Source organism: Phoca vitulina, unplaced genomic scaffold (assembly GCF_004348235.1).
Source record: "Phoca vitulina isolate PV1807 unplaced genomic scaffold, GSC_HSeal_1.0 scaffold67, whole genome shotgun sequence".
In the NCBI taxonomy this organism is placed as follows: domain Eukaryota; kingdom Metazoa; phylum Chordata; class Mammalia; order Carnivora; family Phocidae; genus Phoca; species Phoca vitulina.
In genome coordinates, this window is record NW_022589770.1 from 6,972,802 (window position 1) to 6,994,145 (window position 21,344).

Sequence of the window (21,344 nt, forward strand, 5' to 3'; positions counted from 1 at the left end):
TCTTGAAGGGAGCATTTGATGGTCAATTTATATCTGAGGAATAAAGTTGATTTTTTTTTTTTAATCAGCAAAATGACATGGAAAATTAAACAGTTTGTTACTTAGGGAATCTAGTAACAGACATCCAATCTGATTGAATAAGGCTTTTAAGCCTATTATTTCTTCCTTCTTCTCTGTCCCCAAATCCTCTTGTAACTGAATTAGATTACTTTTGGCTGATACTTTCAGATAATTGTTGATGTTTTATTACATAGACTTTTCAGTACCCCCACATAATAATGGCTATAGAAATATGATTGCTTAATAAAAGTCTGAGTTATGTGACCTTGAGAAAGTTAGTAATCTCTTTGGCCTTCTGCTTCCACATCCATAAAATGTGGTGTTAGAAAGTTATGGGAAGAGTAAAAGCTCACGAAATTTTCTTACATCTTCAAATAAGGTATTTGAAATTATAAAGCATTAATAGTTGCAAAAAATGGATTGATTTCTTCTTCCAGCTGAATTTATGGGTTCTGAATTGCTCCATGAAAAGAATTGCATAACTGGGCTCAGAGAAAGCATGCTCTTTCACCAGCCCTTCTCAATACATGCATGGTACTTCTCTGTGCAAAGAGCTGGCAAACAAACCAACAGGGGGTACCGACTACTAGTCACCCCGAGTGTAGTATAGGAGAGAAAAACAGCCACATTAAATATCACTCCAATATGCTATTCTCTTCCCAGAGGATTTCCTATCAGGAACTTGAGCCTGCCCTTTTCTGAGTGAAGTTTGTAATCTTTATCTCTATTCCTATCCAAATTCAGCAGAGGGAATTCATGAGGGCCACAAACTGAATTTAGGAGGCACTGATTGATGGGGAGGGATAAAAATAATCTAATTATGTATAGTACTTAAAGCTCTGTAACAGCCAAGTAGGCAATATGATAGATGACAGTCCTCATAATTTTTGTAGAAAAGATTCCAAAACAGAAGAAACAATTAGGAACAATAATGGGGAAATGGCAGAAGTAGAGTTATTGAAAAGTTATGGGGAAAAACCCTAGAAAATGGATGTTGGGTGAAGAGGATGAACTTGAGGTAGTTGGCTGGGGAGATAAGTTGAAGCAACAATGAGGTTATAATATTCTGTGTGTCCTGTCCCCCCACCCCTCTCGTCTCTATATCGTCCTTAAGGGCTTTACCCTGAGGAATTGTTCCATTACAGTTGACAAAGCCATGTATTGTCCTGTCTCAGTATCATCACTGAGATCTCACAAACTCAATGAAAGTCCTATCTCTGATAGGGCAGACGAGAAATGACAGATATCTTCTGTACTGTCACCTCTGTGTTTCAGGGTCCCATGGGGATGCTTTGAGTATCCATGCTTTTTCTAAGCACCAAGGATACAGTTTGCCCCGGGCTCCCTGGAGAATTGCCTCATTCCAGGCAGGCAAAAGGGCAGGAGGCAGGAGCCCAAAGTAATTTCTTTGGAGAATTTGTTGCCGGTGTAGGAATTGCACCCGAGAATTCTGTGGCACAAGGTTAATCCTTCTGTGCATTTTTGGTTTCCCTCAAGAAAATTATGTGACTGGAGTGAGTGCTTTATGAGCGGCAGCTGCCTCTGGAGTCTGATGCCAACCCATTGTTGTTCCCCTGCAAGGGCAGCCCTTGGAGGGGTCCCCCTGCCTGGTTCTGTCCCAGAAATACGCTAGCCTGTTGCATCTTGGTCCTTAACACTGAACATGTGGTAGCAAACAGTGGCAAACTGCCCAACAGTCTAAATTCCTCTGAGCTTAGCTAGGGAGTGAGAGAACAGAAGAGGCTACATGTGCATTCTCGGGAGCATCGGAATCTTTTCCCCGAGTCACCATGTTTGGTGTGAGTTAACAATTGGGGGAAGGGTCCCTGTCCTTATAGGGATGTACTAAGAGAGAACATTATGGATGGAAAATATGTAAAAAAGGGTGCCCAGAGAGAAGGTATTGTGGAGTCCATAGTTCTGTGTGTGTGTTTTCGTTGTTTTTTAAAAAAATTGTGAGTGAGGGTAAGGAGAAAGGAAATAAATATAATACAGTGGACTATAAACAGAATTGATTTGTCTAATATATTTAAAAAGAAAGAAGGTTAGGGGGCGCCTTTGTGGCTCAGTCGGTTAAGCATCTGCCTTTGGCTCTGGTCATGATCCGGGAGTCCTGGGATCGAGCCCCGCATCAGGCTCCCTGCTCAGTGGGGAGTCTGCTTCTCCCTCTGCCCTTCACCCCACTCATACTCTCTCTCTCTCTCTTTCTTTCTCACTCTCTCTCTCAATTAAATAAATAAATCTTTAAAAAAATTAAAAAAAGAAAACAACTTACGGGAGAGCCTGGGTGGCTCAGTCAGTTAAGTGTCTGCCTTCGGCTCAGGTCATGATCCCAGGGTCCTGGGATCAAGTCCTGCTTCGGGCTCCTTGCTCCTCGGGGAGCATGCTTTTCCCTCTGCCCCTCCCCCTTCCTTGCTCGTTTTCTCACTCTCTCTCAAATAAATAAATAAATAAAATCTTAAAAAAAAACAAAAAGAAAGTTCAGCCTTTCAGATAATCAGTTGAATAATAGTAGCAGCCTAAGGTTCTCATCCCAGACACACCATTGATTTGTTAGTAACCACACCGTCGTGAGCTTTAACGTGTCTGTGAGCTGCATGTTTTTTGTTGTTCCTTTCAACACTAACATTGACTTCATACCTGGGTGTGAGCAGTAAATAGGGGAGATTAACTCAAAAGCATCACAAAATATAATTTGTGTGTAATTCTGGAAGTGGTTATGAATCTGGTAAATGTCTTTATAAAGTAAGTGTCTGTGTACTTTAGGGAATCTGCAGTTAAGGACAGAACATGCATACTTTTTGAAAGGACAATGAACCCTTTACATCCGGCCAACAGTCTTAAAAATAAAAGACAGTAGCTTTCAATACAAAAAAAAGTTTAATGAAAATGTTTGTTAGTATAAATATATTGTTGTGTAAGTATATCAAAAATAAAATATTCCATCTTATTTATTATATGTATTTTCCTATTCAGTAGTTTTTTTTTTTTTCTCTATTAGGAAATTACTATGCAAAGGAATGAGATGATACTATTTTCACCAAAACTTGTTTAGAGTATGTGGATTCTTGGTCAAAGGAATGATTTTGATTTATGTATGTCTACATAATTGTGGATTAATTTGCCATTTCTCCATTTTATAGTATTAGTTTAGATATATTATGTGACTATTCATTATTTTGAATTGTTATTTGAATATACATGAAAGATAAATAAGTTTTCTCTTAATTGGAACATTTATATTTATGTGTACTCTCTTGGGTTCACCCATCATTTCCAAAGGTGGGGATTTTGGTTTGTACTGTATGTACTTTCAGAAGTAGAACAGCTACGGTCATCTATCACTTTCTGCCCTGCTGCTCTCTCTTTCACACAAAGTTGGCTAATCCAGAGCCATAAGCTTCTGCTTCTAAGGCTCTTACCTAAAACAGCTTGGTAAAACTAGCAGCTGAGTAGCCATCAGGAAATCAGAATAAAGCTTTGTTTTTAAAATGAAAATTTTAAAAATGAAAATTCCTTATGAGATATTAATTTTTGAAGAAATCTTTTCATAATATTTCAATTCCTTTTGCTGGAGTTAAGTAATCTAGCCTGAACCAATTATTTTTCTGGCAGCATTTATCAATGGCAATTTTTTTTTTTTTTCCAAGTAACTTCATAGTTTGAGGTGAAAAATTTTTCCCCCCCCCCCCGAGGAAGAACGATAGGATTTCAAAAACTTTGTGAATTATAAAGAAGGAAATGATTTAATCATCTCTAGTTCTATCCTCTGTGATTAGATATTAACATTTTCACATGTTTACTGCCATCTGTTATTTTTCTAATTTTTATTATGAAAAATTTCAAATGTATGTTTTATAATGTACATATTACAATAAATTATTATTGTAGAGAATCCTCATGTATCCATCATTCATTTTTAACAGCCTTTTGTTCATGGCCAGTCCTGTTGCTTCTGTCCTCTTCCATTTTTTGGAAGCAAATCTTAAACATTTCACTGTTTTATCCATAAATATTTCAACCCATTTACTTCTTACATATATACTTTAAAAACATTCTAAAAGTTACAGTTTCCTTAAAAAAATAGAGAAAGCTAAAGTTCCCTTTTGATCCCTCTCTGATCTGAGATTACCATTTTCATCTGTCTGCCCCTAAAAGTAACTACTACTGTAATTGATTTTAGAATGTGTCCTTTTAATTCATTGTTGAATATGATGAAAATATGTGTGTATATATATATATTTATAGGTAAGCATATATTATATATATTTTAAAATACAGGTAAACAATATCAAACTATTCCTCAACTCTCAATTTCATTTTTGAAATCTGGATTGTGAATTTATTCTTAATAAGTGAGTCTAACCCATTCATATTTATTGTGAATACAGATGTTTGGATTTATTTTAGTCCCTTTGTTTTATATTTTTTGTTGACTGTGCTTTTTCCTTTTTTCTTTTTTTCTCTGTTCCCAGCCTCTTTTAGATTGCTTGAATATTCTCTGTTGCATCTTTTTTCCTGGTTTATAAATTATAGATTCCATTTCTGGTTGTTATTTTTTTTTTTTAGTGTTATTTTAAATCTTTAATGTGCATATTTGGCTTGTTTTTCTAGTGGAGTTTGAAATGAAAGTATTGTTATTCTCCTGTGACTGAAATTTGTTAGCTAGGAATATTTTAATTATTTGTAAATGTTTTTCACAGTTACTGTGGTTTCATTGATAGAATGGAACCTTGTCAGTTAGGTCTCACAGGCCTTTTTCAACAGTGGATTTGTTTTGTTTGGTTGGAACCTAGTGGCTTTTCTCCAGCTTTGATTAAAACTGAATACTTCATATTATTTTATTCACCTGCCATAGTAGCTGCTTCCCTGTGCCTTGTTTTTCTGATGTCACTATCCCTCCTATAAGGTTCTTAATTATTTCAGTGGTCCTGTTAAACTTGCCTTGGTCTGTAAGCTGCCTCAGATCTTTATTGGAAGTAGAGTGTCCAAATGAAGTAGTTAAAAGAGCAAGGGTACTTCTACAGCAGGATGCTTGAAGGGATTGGTTTGTGTGGGGTGTGGTAGTGTGGTGCTCTGCCCAAGCAGGCTGTGGTAGTTAGGTGTGTTTGAATGGAATAAAGAGCCTCTTACAAATTATCTCTGTCAGAATGGGGTTCGCTGTAAGAATGGATGTCAGTGACTCTGCATCTCAGGGACCAGTTATTCTGTTTACCACTCATTGGCTATGTTGGATCTCCCCAAGGAATACCTGCCGCTCTTACAATGTCAGCTGTGTTCTGTCTCTCTCATCTGATTTATTTTGCTCTCTCATAAATCAGGCTTGTACCTTATCTTAGCCTTTCATCCTTTACTTATCTTCGGTTTATTCTTGCAATGTTTCTCTCCTTCAGTTCCCGAGAGAGAGAGTCTAGCCTAGTTCTGCCTTTCCAGTCAGCACTTGGATTGTCTTCCTTTGAGTGAGGAGCCCAACCCTTGTTTTCCTGGTTATGGTTGGAAAAGAAGGACGTAGCATAGTGTGTAATAGCGTATTCCTTGGAGCAGGGGCAGTGGGAAGGTTGAAATCTGTATCCGTCACTTTGGGCTACCATAACAAATACCACAGATAGGGTGTCTTAAACAACAAATTTAATTCCTCATGGTCCTGGAGGCTGAAAGTTGAACATCAAGGTCTAGCAGGGTTTGGTTTCCGGCCTTGTCAATAGTCAGCTTCTCACTGTGCCCTTAATGGCTTTTCTGTGGAAAGGGGGAGAGAGGGAAGGAGGAAGGGTTAGATAGATAGCTCTTCCTCTTCTTATAAGGCCATCAGTCCTATTGGATTAGGACCATTCCCTTATGACCCCATTTAACCTTAAGTACATCCTAAAAGCCCTATCTTCAAATACCATCACATTGAAGGTTACAGCTTCAACATGAATTTTGGGGGGATACAGTTCAGTGCATAGCAGCATTGTAAGGTACGAGAACTCAGCCTTTTAAACTCTTGCTCAGGACACATCTTTATATCTGGAATAATATATTTTTTTTAGTGGTATGACTATTTCTGGCAGTCATACCATTGCCCTCTTCTTATATTCTCTTGGTGATGGGTATTCCCATCCAGTCATAAACTCAAGCAGAAACCTGGGGCTCATCCTAGACTCATCTTCCTTACTTCCACATTACCAGGTCCTGTTGCTTATAGCTTTTCATTCATTCTTGAATCTGTCTTCCATTTTCATTTATTCACTTTCATGTCTGTTTTTGAAAATACCTCTTACCTGGCTTTCTTATTTCCAGTTTCTCTTGTTTTTATAGTCTCCCACACCATTACCAGAGTGATGTTTCTAAAACAAACTTTGACCATGTCACTCACTACACCAAAATAAACTTCAAAATTAAATGTCTAAACTCCTTAAGAATGGTATGCAGGGCCCTCAGTAATTTAGCCTGTACCCACATCTCTAGCCTTATCACTTCCGACTTTCCTTTTCTCCATTCCCAATCCAGGAATAAGAAGCTCCCTGCAGTGCTCAGAAGGAGCTGTGTGCTTATTATGATGATAATGATGATGATGATGATGATGATGATGTTAATCACCATACATTACATCATTAGCTTTTGATGTAGTGTTCCGTGATTCATTGTTTGCGTATAACACCCAGGAGCTGTGTGCTTTTGCTTCCACGTGGGGAGCTCTCCTCATTCCTGCTGTGACTCCGACCTGTTCTTCAGGACACTCTGCAGGGGTATTTGCCCCCAGGAGCCTTCCCCTTTCTCTTCAGTTTGAGTTTGGTGCCCCGCTTCTGTCATTTGTATTTTTAAGTGTCCGTTCACTTGCCTTTTTCTTTTATTTCCTTGGCCCATGAGTTCCCAGACTGTTTCTTCCTATTTCTAATTCCGCCACCAACAATATGCAGGTCATGTAGTTGCCCCAGGTATTGTTGAATCGGTAACTAACAGAATTTGAGTTCTTTTCTCACCCCGTGGCCCCTGTAGCATTTTTTACTTTCGGCAGGTAATTTATCTTCCTGTTTTATAAAAGAAGGACAAGACTGTCAGTTGGTATTTCAAGTATGTTGGAAAGGTAAGGTTATTTGATACTTGATTTTTTTTTCATTCTGGGAAACAGAATAGAATTAACAAATTCTATTATTATTGAAGGAATTCAGAAAGATTCATAAATATGAACTTGAAAATAATTTTGTTCACGAATACTTTTTGAATCAAGCCTGTAGAAATGAAGGAGAAGTTCAAAAGAACAGATACTAAGAAGAGGTGGAGTGTTTTCTGTTCGAAGAGTGCACTAACATTGGTGCCTAGTGTGATGTTTCTTTTAGAGTACTAGTTCAGTAACATTTCCCTAGATTGTGAATTATGATTAGAAGTGTAAGTTTTGCTCTCATGGCCAATTGACGTTATGACAAACTACCTGCAAATGACTACAGCCTTGCATTTGTCTAACTTTCAGGTAGTGCTGAGGCAGCTGTGAACGAGACAGATGTGAAATTTAAATGCAATAAATAGGGGCGCCTGGGTGGCTCAGTTCGTTAAGCATCTGCCTTCTGCTCAGGTCATGATCCCAGGGTCCAGAGATCGAGCCCCTCATCCGGCTCTCTGCTCAGCGGGAAGACTGCTTCTTCCTCTCCCTCTGCCTGCCATTCCGCCTGCTTGTGCACACACACTTCTGTCAAATAAATAAATAAAATCTTAAAAAAAAATGCAATAAATAGATGCTGAGTGACTGTGACCAGCCACAAAGCATTGCAGCAAACTCACTTAAAGGTATACCCCTTTTGGCCATAGCAACTTTTTTCTGGATCTCTCTTGAGGCAAGGGAAACAAAAGCAAAAGTAAACTATTGGGACTTCAACAAAATAAAAAGCTTCTGCATAATGAAGGAAACAGTCAACAAAACAAAAAGGCAACCTATGGAATGGGAGAAGACATTTGCAGCTGACATATCTGATAAAGGGTTAGTATCCAAAATATATAAAGAACTTATAAAACTCAGTACCCTAAAAAACAAAAAATCTAATTAAAAATGTGCAGAAGACATGAACAGATATTTCTCAGAAGAAAACATCCAGATGGCCAACAGACACATGAAAAGATGCTCATCATCACCCACCATCAGGGAAATGCAAATCAAAACTACGATGAGATATTATCTCACACCTGTCAGAATGGCTCAAATCAACAACACAAGAAACAACAGGTGTTGGTGATGATGTGGAGAAAACACTTGTGCATGGTTGGTGGGAAGGCAAACTGGTGCAGCCACTGTGGAAAGCAGGATGGAGGCTCCTTAAAAAGTTAAAAATAGAAAAACTTTACCATCCAACAATGGCAGTACTGGGTATTTATCCAAAGAATAAAAAAAAAAAAACAACACTAATTCTAAAGGGATACATCCACCGGCTGTTTTTAGCAGCATTATTTATAATCGCCAAGGTATGGATGCAGCCCGTCAAGCCCAAGGATTGATGAATGGAGAAAGAAGATGTGGTATCTATATACAGTGGAATATTATTCAGCCATTAAACAGAATGAAATCTTGCCATTTGCAATGACATGGATGGAGCTAGAGAGTATAATGCTACGTGAAATAATTCAGAGAAAAATAAATACCATATGATTTCACTCATATGTGGAATTTAAGAAACAGAACAAATGAGCCAAGGGAAAAAAAGACAAATCAAGGAACATACTCTTAATTGTAGAGAATGAACTGATGGTTAACAGAGGGGTAGGGGTGAGGGAAGGGTTAAATAGATGATGGCAATTAAGGAGTGCCCTTGTCCTGGTGAGCACGGGGTGATGTGTGGAATCACTGTATTGTACCCCTGAAACTAATATAACACTGTATGTTAACTAACTGGAATTAAAATAAAAACTTAAAAAAACACACAAAAAATAAAGTTGTACCTCTTTTACAGTTAGAATTGTTTAAGATAACTAGAAAATTTTATGCATTTGGGACAGTTTCTCTTTCTGGGTTATTTTTAGCAGAAAACATATTTTTACTTGTTAGTTGCCATATAATCTGCATTGGACAGAATGATCTGTTTTATGTTTGAAGCACTGATTCTTTACTACTTACAATCTGTGCCCACACATTACCGGTACAACTTGTTGAAAAGTACAACGATTAGTCAATTAATCAGTCCCTGTTTCTAAATAAAACCAAATTTGACTTGATTTTTATCCCCTTCTGAAACTGGAATTGTCAACTAGTTGTTGGACAATCATTGGGTCACAGCTAAAATCTTTAGAGCTTTGGGGCACCTGGGTGGCTTAGCCGTTAAGCATCTGCCTTTGGCTCAGGTCATGATCCAAGGGTCCTGGGATTGAGCCCCGCATCGGGCTCCCTGCTTGGCGGGAAGCCTGCTTCTCCCTCTCCCACTCTGCCTGCTTGTGTTCCCTCTCTCGCTGTCTCTCTCTCTCTGTCAAATAAATAAAAATCTTTAAAAATAAAAAAAACAAAATCTTTAGAGCTTTGCAAAGGACTTGGCAACTCTGTCATTGCATCAATGTTCTACAAGAAGCATAAAGGCCTTAAATTAAAAATGATTTTTAAAATTTGATTTTTTTCCCTAAGGCAATATATACATAAGTAGGGTTGCCATATAAAATAATGGATGCCTGGTTAAATTTGAAATTTAGATAATCAACAAATTAGTGTTTAGTTATAAGAATGTCCCAAGTATCGCACAGGATATGCTTAGACTAAAAAATTAATTCATTTATCCAAAATACAAATTTATTTGAATTTTTCTGTATCCTGTATTTTTACTTGCTAAATGTGGCAATGTTATATTGATATAAAATTTAAAAAACCCAAAAGACGGGGCGCCTGGGTGGCTGAGTTGATTAAGCGTCTGCCTTCAGCTCAGGTCATGATCCCAGGGTCCTGGGATCAAGCCCTGCATCGGGCTCCCCACTCAGTGAGGACCGTGCTTCTCCCTGCCCCTCTGTTTGCTGCTCCCCCTACTTGTGCTCTCTCTCTCTCTGTCAAATAAATAAATAAAATCTTTAAAAAAATAAAAATTAAAAAACCCAAAAGAAATGCAGTGCAAAATGTTTCTCTTAGTGTCCCGTAGCCCCCCACATCCTACTATTAGTGTCTTTGGAAAGCTTGCAGAAACAGCCTGTGCTTTTATAAACATGTACATATTAATTTTATTTACGCAAGTATTTCCCTTCCCTTTTATACAGATACTAACAACTTAATACATTGTCTTACACAGTCCTTTTTTTTTTTCATTCAACAATGTATGTCCACCATATGATTTTTGCAGTACAATATGGAAAGCATGGTGTGTGATAGAGTGAGTGTGGGCTTTGAATTCAGGCAGCGTTGGATTCAACTCTATGCTCTGCTTACGAGCTATATGACCTTGAGTAAGACCTGAGTCTCTCCCTTCCTCTGTTGTTCTCTGGAGGATGGAGAGAACAATATGCGAGGCAGTGGAGGATCCCGTGGAGAGCGTGAGGATCAGGGTCCCTGCTGCCGGGATGTCATGTGTGCAGCCTGCCCTTGTCCAGCACTTAGGGCTTCATCGGCACTGAGGTCACGGAGCCACTCATGGTGTGCGTCCTGTAGTTGTGAGCATCACGGCTGCTGTAACAGCTTCAGCTATACCCACATAGTGATGTATCAACAGGCAGGAGTACATGGGCAGTAACCACACGGGCTCGTGTACAGTGGCTCTATTTTTGAGTCTATTTGAATACGCCTATTTCCATTGTGTTGAGGAATTTAGCACCTTGAAATATAACAGCCATGTTTTTTAATGTACTTTGAATATTAATATAAGGAGGCTTATCTTTCTTGGAGATTTTTCTTAAAATCTTGGGTTTCAAAGGTGATTTATTTAAACATATGAACTTTATATTAATGGTGACTATTACTGATCTTTCTTTGATGCACCTACCCATAGTTTCTAAAATACTTAGTTTTGAGTTGTTCATACCTTTGTATGGATTGTTGGTTGTGTTGTCTACACCAGTCCATTCAGACTTCGTGCACATTGGGTCTGTTTCTTCCTCTGGTTTCTCCTTGTGTAGGGCAAAGTCAACACAGTTTTGAACTTGGAAAGAGGAAGGAGAATGGTAAGGTGAATCTTCCTCCTGTTGAGAGGCAGCATATTGTAGAAGTTAAATTGTTAATTGGCTCTGGAGCCAAACTGCCTGGTCCACATATACTGGTGGTATGACCTTGGCAAGTTGTGTACTCTTTCATTGCCTCAGTTAACTTGTTTGTAAAGTGAATATTAAAGGCCTTAGTTGGATAATATGTTTTGAGTGGTGCCCAGGATGTGGTAGCTGTTGAATGTTTGCTGTTGTCACCCTTGCTTCTGCCCTGGCATTAGTGCTGCTACTTGTCCACATCTCATTTCCTCTCTTTACTGCCCTTCTGACTCACCATCTTCACTGCTAGCCTGAATTGTCCAGAAGAGCCCTGAGAACTTGGCATTTCTTAGACATGTATTAGATTTTCTTTACATCTGACCCATTGGCCATGACCCACTGTTGTCACCCAGGTACCCTTCTGTTTCCACACGGTGTTGAGGGGGGTGAAGAGGGAAGGTTGATGGTGGGGTGAGAAGGAGAACTCATGCAGTTTGATGCATGTGGATTCTATCCCTCCATATCAAAACATCTGTGGTTACAAGTGAGTATCTTTATACTTAGAGCTGAATCCTTGGGATGGGGTATAGGGCATGGAAAGGAACAGTTGTTTTTTTTTAACCTCTTGTCTCTTTGTCATGGCTACTAATTGTAAAATCTGGAAAACCTCAAAAAAGCCACATGTATTTATTTTAACGGACATCAGAGCAGAGAAGAGAAACTGTGAAACTCATTTTTTTTTTTAATCTCTGAAATCCAGAGGAATGGAGCTCTCATGTGGGAGCTAATTAATGTCTGACTTGCAGTTGAATGGACCTTTTTTTTTTGAAAAAAAAAAAGACCAAAACCTTTATGATAAGAGTTTCTCTGGGGAAAAGAAAAGTAATTCTCTTTCCACATAACTGACTTGTAGGTGAACTTTGGGATGACAATATTTTTCTCAGTGGGGAACTGCTTACTCTGTACTTTCTCTGCAGACTCCTCATAAATCAGTGGGTCTCTAAATCTATAGGCTACCTCCCCCTCCAGGTCATGAATATTGCTTGTCTTTCCAAGTTAATTTTTCAAAAGGGGGAGAAGATAGAGCTGACTTTATTGTGCCTAGCAAGCACTGATTTGTATAGTTTTACCCTTCTAAAACTTTGAATGTCATTCATTTGTGGTTAGAATTTTCTAGTTTAGGAGAGACAGACAGTGACTTCACAGGGCATTGCGGCTAATAAAGGGGCCAGCTGAAATGTTCCTTCAGGTGATCAGACTCCCTAAGTTATGTTCTTCCATTGCTAGCATTCTTCCTGCTGGGCATATATCAGTTACAGACCTTCCTTTTATTGGGGTATCTTTACTTTTATTTTTTAACTGTCAGAAGTTAGTAATTTTTTGAGGGGGACCTAATAGTATACTGTCTTATGAAGTGTCCTTGTCAATAAGAATAAAAATATGACTAGTTTATTTTAAAGATCTCCCTGTATTTTTCCCCATGAAACCATGCAATGCCTGACATTGAAATGCACATCTGTATGGGCTCAGTGTTAATTCTGAATATATATTTTACAGTGTGAGTTATACTACGATCTGGAAATTCGTATACTCTTTCTCATTTATTGCAATATACTCAATGAGTAAGTTTTCTAGGAAACTAAGGTTCAGATGGTATGGCCCTTTGCCCATACCTACACTGTTATTTAGGTTTCAATTCCAAGTTAGAGCTCGTGCCCTTTTCTTGACACGAGGGCATTTTATAAAACAAGTGCCAGTAATAGAGTTGTTTGACTATTTCAAATGGAGTTGATGTTTTAAATAGTGTATTCTAAATCAGGATAAGGAAAGTCAACAAGAACTGTTCTCTGTTATTACACAGAGCTAATCACAGGCATTGATGGATAGTCAGTGCATCTGCTTATATACATCACGGATTTCCTATTGTCCCAGATGCATTTTCTGTTAAAGAGACAACAAGGGCAACTGTTCCTTCTCAGACAAATCCTATTTTGTCTTTCAAAAGTGAGGAGATTGGGTGTGACCTTTTTCCCGCCATTGAAGCAATGACTGAGGTTTTTCTGCAAGGCAAAGGATGGGTGTGACTAGGGAGAGGATATATAAATTGTTGGACAGCAAAGATTAGGTATGGTTAGTGATTTGGACACTGTCATTGGAAATCTGTAGCTGGTACTTTAAAGAGTCTGGATAAGTATTGTCAGAGAAAGATGAGTCCGTGTGAGTCGAAGGAGTTGAAAAGGTTTATTTTGAATGAGGGAGAAGAGAATATTATAGTCAGGAGGGTATTTTGAAAACCTTTGAAAACCCTTCCTTCATTTAACATTATGTTTTTATTCAGTTTTTCATCCTTGATTTAATGTATTAGTTCCCCGTGGTTCACATCCTGCACGAGTGTCATAGTTCGTTTCTAATTGATATGTGTGTATGGTCTCCCCAGTTAGGACTGTGAGCAGTCAAGGGCAGGATCACATCTTCTGCTTTTTACGTTTCAGTGTTTTTGCTCACTGAATTTCTCATGCACAGTCAAGTAAGTTCCTTACTCTGTGGGTGAGAATCTGTACGTGAATCTGAGATTATAGTGGTCTGTGTTGAGAAGTTCTTAAAGAAGTATTTTGGATACGTCTGCCATCTTATTTAAAACAGATCGTATGCTTTTTACCTTACTATGCAGGTATTACTTGCAAATATAAGATAATTTTGAGTAAGTCCTAAAATGATTCCTTTTTTTTTTTTTTGCGTATTAAAAAAGCTATTTTAAGTTAAATCAACAAGATTTTAATGGTCAAAGGAATTATGGTAGCATCAAGTACTTTTTAGAGTATATAGTTTTAATGTTGTGATAAAACATAACTATTCCATTTTATTTCTTTTCTTCCCAGAGTTCTGTTTTAGCTGCTGTTTAAAATCACTGTAGTGAAGAACACTGAACTTCGGAAAAAAATGTTAGAAACTATAGGTAAGACCTATTCCTTCTTATTTTTCTAAGAATCAAAACTTTTTCCATTGGGATCTTTGAAATGGTTTTTCTACATAGCAGGATTTCGTCTGGTGGCTTAGTTTTTAAAAGTTTTTATCCATTAGCATTATAGCAGGGAAATGTGTTTCTGTATTTGGATGATTTAATCTGAAGTGTTATAAAAACAAACCATTTGTAAGCACAAGATAAAGACATATGAAATGTTCTACCAATTATGAGTTTTAATGAAGTTTAATGTAAACCTTATTCTAATTTATGGACCCACTTCTGGTTAATGGGTGTTTCTGGACAGCACCAGAAAGCTTAACAGTATTTTTAATACTGAAAGAAGCTCATTGCCTTCTTTATTTGTGGCAGTTGAAATACTACTGAACTTTGCTTTTAAGTTGATGATGAGCCATAACAATAATAAACATTTAGGCTGACAAACTTCAGTGATGATTTAAGGCAGTTTGATTTTACATGAGATAATGTAGGTTGAAGTACCCAAATTCACATGTTAATCTTTTTCCCCTGCTCTTTAGTTTTAGAGGAGCTGGTTTATAGAACTAGTTCCGGGCATATCAGTACACCCATCCCTCTCCTGGTGGCCTAATGCCTCATGTTTTCCCTGGAAGTTTTGGGTATGACTACTGGAAGGTATCTGGATTTCACCTTGGTGCCTTGATGATTGTGGCTGGTGCCTTAATACCTGCGTGCTTTGGGAAGCAGGATGAGAGTAGGTGGAAGGAAAAGGAAAAGGAGCTGTTTTTGTGATGGTGGGGATCATTACTCTGACTTTTCTTCCTGGTACAATGTGCATGATAAAAGTACATGGGTGTGTGTTACCTTCATCCCCCATTTTATACTAAAGTCCCATGCCACAAAGACTACTACTGGTCCACAAAGCAGAGTTCCTCATAAGAAAGTGGACAGCAAAGGGGAAATAGAGAATTATTGAAACTGTCACCTTCCAATCTTTATTTTGTAAGTTATTACTTATGTGTACACCTTCCAAGAATTGACATGGAAATTAATACTAGATTTGTATTCTGAGATACCATGGGAAATAAGACCCAGAATAAAATTCTCATGTTGTTATCATTATTTACTTTTAAAATTGTGCTTATGATGGGGCGCCTTGATAGCTCAGTTGGTTAAGCATTCAACTCTTGATTTCTGCTCAGGTCATGATCTCAGGGTCGTGAGATTGAGCCCCGCATTGAGCTCCGTGCTGGGCTTGGAGCCTGCTTAAGATTCTCTCTCTCTCCCTCTCCCCCTCCCCATTCATGCTCTCTCTCTCTCTCTAAATAAATAAATAATAAATAAAAATTGTGCAGATGAGTAAATTCTGTTTGTTTAAATGTGTGTGAACTCATGGTCAACGTTAATTCATGCCTTAATTTCCCCATTTCTATGTCATCCCACATTTGGTTCTATAAAAAGTGTCTGTGGTGATAATTCCCACTCTTTGGTTACTATAATATGGCAAATGAATGTTAATAGATGGCCTTATTACCATGGTGAATCTGTTAGAACATGTATTTGAATGGTCTTCATTCCTTTGAAACGAATTTGGGTTCACTTGTGAGAGAGTGAGAGAGTTTTAGGGAGATGTTTTTAACTGTGACTTGTCATAGAAAATCACCATCTGGTGGAAACACGCATGTAAGATGCTAGGATTATTAGGGATACACTTACTCAAAATACTTACTTTTGCAACTTTTATGCCTGATATATAAGGTGATCAATAAATATTTGAATTATTTTGGTTTGATGCATATATAGACATGCTATTTAATTTTGGGGAAAGACATTTAAAGTATTAAGAAGTGTTTTTGAAGGGTTATACATTGTTGTGATATATTTTCAAGTAGATTCTCAAGTATAGAATGTTTGTTCCTTAATATATGAAATTGTATTTTGGATGTTATGACTCATCAGTGACATCATCCACATCCACTTATTAGTGAGTTATATATCTAATTTTTCTTAAATGTAAATAAGATTTTTTGAAAAGTGAATATATCAGCATTTACAAGATCACGAAGTGTTTGGTTTTCAATAGTTTTTATATAAAAGAGTTGACAGCTGGCGTTGGAATTCAAATACAAGCCATCTGAGTTGGAGCAACACTTACTTGCATGTGGCGTATACTATAACCAGTTCTCTGCTTTCAGACAGACTCTCTCACCAGAGACTCCAGGGTCTGAGGGACCTATTTATAGGGACATGTTACAGTCCTTTTTTCTCTGAGTCAATTTTATGCTCTCGAAAGGAATAGTTTTAGGATTTCTATTCTGTAAGCGGGGTTTGATGTGTGTCTTTTGAGTCCTGTTCATGACCAGTGCTGCTCTTTGGTTTAGACAAAAATCGAGCCCTGCAGGCAGCAGAGCGCTTGCAAGCCAAGCTGCGAGAACGTGGAGACGTAGCCAATGAAGACAAGCTGAACCTTCTCAAGTCAGTCTTGCAGAGCCCGCTCTTCAGTCAGATTCTGAACCTTCAGACTTCCGTACAGCAGCTGAAAGAGCAGGTAGGACACGATTCTCCCAAAGCCGGTGTTCATGGCATGGCATAGATCTTGTGGAGTCTTGCGTTTTTCTGAAAGGCTGATTTTTGTATGTGTTAATGAATAGTTAATGAAGTCATTTAAACCTCCAAATGAGACATTCAGATTCACTGTGACTCCCCCCGCCCAGTTATTTTTGTAATGGTTGTTGCTGTATATTGTAGATGATATGACATTGTGTTGAAAGCTGTGTGGATGCTGAAGTGTGAGTCCCTACAGGATATGGGGATGATAAAAATAAGTTTAGGGTAGATGGCTGTAGGCTTGGTTTACATCCCTGCTAAGGCTCATTGTTCACGTGATCTTGTGCATTCAGATTCAGACATTCAGCACGCTTATAAAATTTCAGATAAGCCTGGATCTGCATGTGTAATCATGTGTGTGAGGAAGGGAAATCACCTCTATTTTGACAGTAAAAGAAATAATTACATTGTCATCAGTTAGAGAAATTGCAATTCTCACTTCTTAAAAGAGTGTAAGTAGCAATTGCTTCCAATGACAGCATCAGATGGTGATAAACATTAGAACTTCTAAATGTAACAGTGTTTTTTTTCCTGTAAAAATTAAGAGCATTAAAATTTCCTAGCATTTATATTAAAATTGAAACATTGCAATGACAGAACAAACACTCAAGTTAGATGCTCTTTGAACTAACTTAATTTAATCACATTTCTCAGGTTTTTAAAAAAATGTTTTTAAAATGGTTGTTATCCTTACAAGGCTTGAAGTCAATCTCATTTATGCCTTCAATCTAAGTTAGTTCTCATTCTAATGTTTTTAGCATTAATTTACTCACTATGGATGACTTGCTAACAAATATTCTGCCTTAAAAGGTTAAAAATGAATTTGAAGACTAGTTTCATAATTCAGTGAAAGAATAGCTCCAATTAAAAAAAAATGTGCCAAATGCAAAAAGAACAAATAGTGGCGATAGAGAAGGAATTTGTTTAATGCACATAACTTCTTAATCTAGATATTTTGGTAGCAAAAAATAAAGAAGAATTTTTAAAAATATTTTTCTCTAGTGAATTTTTACTTAATGATTTTAAAAATTGTGATGGTGAATTAAGAAAAAGAGTTGTTTTTGTTATATGTAGTTGTGTTTGGGTTTTTTTTTTTTTTGCAACTTATTGAAAAGATTGGTTTTAGGTACTCCTTTTTAGAATGAATTGACAAGAGTTTGGAGAGATCAATGTTCTGAATATAAGTATAATTATGATGTGGAAGATTATTTGGTTTTTCAGAGAGAGTGAAGAAGTTGAATAGATGAATAAGGGGAGCCCTTATTAGATTATGTGAAAATATGATTAGAATGAGAGGAAAAGTTGAAACAAAAAGTGCTAGTGTGTTAGGAAATACCACTAAAGAGATAACTGGAAATACCCCTTCTAGCCCTGAAAGCAGGGGAGACATAAGTTTACTGGTTGTTGACCTTGTTTTACCATTTCCAAATGGAAGTAGGATATGGGCTCTAAAACTTTGGGTCCCATGTGATTCAGCTGAAATCTCCTTGGAAACCCTTGAGCATAATGTTATCAAGCCAGGTAGTCTGTGACCAAGTACAGTATTAGTGATAGATGTTGATATATTTCAAGACTTGGTACATTGTGAGGTTTGGGTATTCTCTAGGCATGTCTCACATGTCTTTGGACTTTTGGCTAGTTGGTCACCTCTTCAGATACTGAAAAGGACCAAGAAAACCAGCTGGCTCACACCCTGTTTATTGCAACTACTTAGTGAGTTTGAGTGACTTGTTTATAATAAGGGCAGAGCCAGAACTGGAACTCGGGTTTCTTGGCTCCCAAGGCAGAGTCTTTCCCCTTTTGTGATTCTGCAGCCTGTCTCTCATCGTTGTCGTCTTGTTTTTTTTTCCTGAGGATAGAAACTCGGCCCCTAGAGGTCAGGAGTTCAATTTTGGTGAAAACCATCGATATCTCTCCTAGTTTCTGTGACTCTTCACTTTAGTCTTCATTCTTACTGACTCAGTTACCTTTGTTTGTTGAACCGTGTTTTTCTTGTATGACTAGACTACATTTCAAAACCTTGTATTATTTTCTGTTTTAAAGTTTAAACATAAATATTATAGACTTACCATGTTAGAATTAGATATTCTATGTAGTTTACTACCTATTAATTTGTTAATATTTATAATTTAATATTTACTTAATGAACCTAGGAGTGAAATTTGTTTTGTGCTTTTAAACTAGTAGCTACACCAATCTGACCAGTGGCTAGCTTTTATTTATATTCTTTTACCTGTGTTGTGTTTTCAGATATGTAATTTTATATGCACAATGGGTACAAGTTAGTGTCTCCATCTTTTTTAGTATTGGTAATACAAATTTGAGTCCTCCAACTTTACCATTACTCTCCTACATTTTAGTAAGTGAAAGGAGTGAATAATTGAAAAGCCTGAGGTAAATGCAGCATATTGGAGAACGTGATCATATTGTTGCATTAATGACAGATGCTGACATGCCATGTTGAATTAAGCTGACTATTTTCCCCCCTCAGATCCTTCTCATTACTTCTATTCAATAATGCGTAATTTTTCCAATTTGCTTCTTCAGTATTAAGACTGCCCTTAGAAATCAAACTGTTTCCCTTTGGCAAATTAAACACTTGACAGGTGTGTAACTGAGAGGGCAAAAAAGCCATGCCCTGAAGGGATGTGCTATTTAAATATTGTCAAAAATATTAACAGGTCTGAGAGCATAATTGATGCCTCTGTTTAACTCTGCCACATTGTGTATTGTTCTAACCGCCAGCTAAAAGGATGTGTGCTATTAAACCTGAATAATCTCTAATAGCTCCAGTTCCTTTCCTATTGCATGATTCCTGTTTAAGTGAAGAGAAGAAAAAAAAGAACTGTGACTGTGTGTCAATGATCTGTCAGATGCAAAGTCTCAAGTAGTGTCCTCACTGTCACCTCGTCATCACAGCTAATAACTGCAGGGCTCAATGCGTATTCATGACAGAAATCCAGCTATTGTGGAGGAAATAAACACGTTAGCAGTTTAATAATAGAAACTTGTCAGCCATGAGGATATTGGATTTGCATATTTATTCTGTGATGTTTCTCCAGTCCAGTAGAGGTGGATACGACTTTCCTGATTAATTAATTGGCTTGTCTTATGAATTGACCAGAGACAAATTAAATGTCTTTTTACCTTGAGTTATTTGTAGGAAAACTGTGAATTAAAATTATTAATTTCAGTAGAAATTTAGGACTAATACTTAGAAATTGACATCGCTGAGATTTTTTCTTTTTTAAAGCTATGGCAACCTAGACCAATTCTAAGATTGAAGAAATAATGTACATAATTCAGTGCTGACGTGGGAAACAAGCCTCAGGACTCAGCATATTATGGAGGTTTCTCCATGTCTGTGATTTCTGGCCTTTTTGGAGTATGATATTCTATTATTTTGCTGTTGTTCTTGTTGTTTGATATTTCCAGGCTCCTTGTTCATTCACCTTTTTCCCAGAAAAGTGTTAGCTTATATGCTTATTATCCAAATGCACAATGTATACATATATACATGCAAATTTAAGCCAGATTTTTTTCTAAGTTTCTCTTTGGAAATTTTATGACCTCTCTTGAAGTAATTGGAGAGATGTTGACTTAACGTAGAATAAGTTTGGAAATTATTGTTCATGTTGATTAGAGTAAGTGGATCCTTCTTTTTTTTATTTTGAAATACAGTGTTCATGGTATAAAATTTTTGTCTTGTATTTCTATGCTTTTAAGTTTTACCTGTTCACATTCCCAAAAGAATTTCAAACAACTTCTGAACATATGGACTAGTGGGCGATTCAAAGGTAAATCTAAACAAAGACTAAATAAAAATATCAGAGAACTGGATATTCCAAGGACCTTGGGTTACTAAAATTGAGTATTATCATTTAATTTCCATTTCTCAGGAGCAAAGTCAACAATAATTATATAAATATAAATATGTATATAAATATACACATACACGTGCACAGAGAGAGAGTGAGAGAGTGCTGGAGGGTTATATATTGCTCAGTGTGAGACATCATTCAGTGAGCCAAATTTTCCTTGGCAATGGGAGGGTTTTCTCTTGGGTGCTTTTTTAGAAGGCTTATAATCATTTATTAATAAAGTCGATAAAAATACTATGAATAAATAGGACAGAGGTTCTCATTACCTAGAGGAGGAAAGAGAACATACATTTGTTTTATGTAACTAAGTAAGTGAGTGGGATAAGAAAGTGAGCAGGATAAGGAATTATTAACTTTGACTACAAGAAAACTTTACATTGAAGGTAACATATAAGATGGGTCTTGAAAAATGAGTAGGGGGCACCTGAGTGGCTCAGTCGTTAAGCGTCTGCCTTTGGCTCAGGTCATGATCCCAGGGTCCTGGGATTGAGCCCCGCATCAGGCTCCCTGCTCGGCGGGAAACCTGCTTCTCCCTCTCCCACTCCCCCTGCTTGTGTTCCCTCTCTCGCTGTATCTCTCTCTGTCAAATAAATAAATCAAAAAAAAAGAAAAGAAAAAAAAAATGAGTAGGACTTTTCTGCAGTGAATGGGGAAATTATTTCAGGTAGGGGAAACAATGTTTACGAGGAGAGAGAGAAGTTGTTCTCAAGTGAAGGTGACTGGGGCATATAGCAATACGTGGA

The 21,344-nt window shown here is 37.4% G+C and overlaps 1 protein-coding gene across 11 annotated transcripts in view; it reads left to right on the plus strand.

Moving 5' to 3' along the window:
- The window catches only part of MPDZ (multiple PDZ domain crumbs cell polarity complex component), a 160,782-nt gene that overhangs the window by 12,554 nt on the left and 126,884 nt on the right, over nucleotides 1-21,344 (plus strand). For all 11 annotated transcript variants that reach the window (XM_032392440.1, XM_032392443.1, XM_032392449.1 and 8 more), the window contains exons 2-3: nucleotides 14,052-14,128; nucleotides 16,495-16,661. In XM_032392440.1, the coding sequence (XP_032248331.1) occupies nucleotides 14,113-14,128; nucleotides 16,495-16,661 (183 nt within the window). In that variant the 5' untranslated portion in view covers nucleotides 14,052-14,112. The remainder of the gene's footprint in view (nucleotides 1-14,051; nucleotides 14,129-16,494; nucleotides 16,662-21,344) is intronic.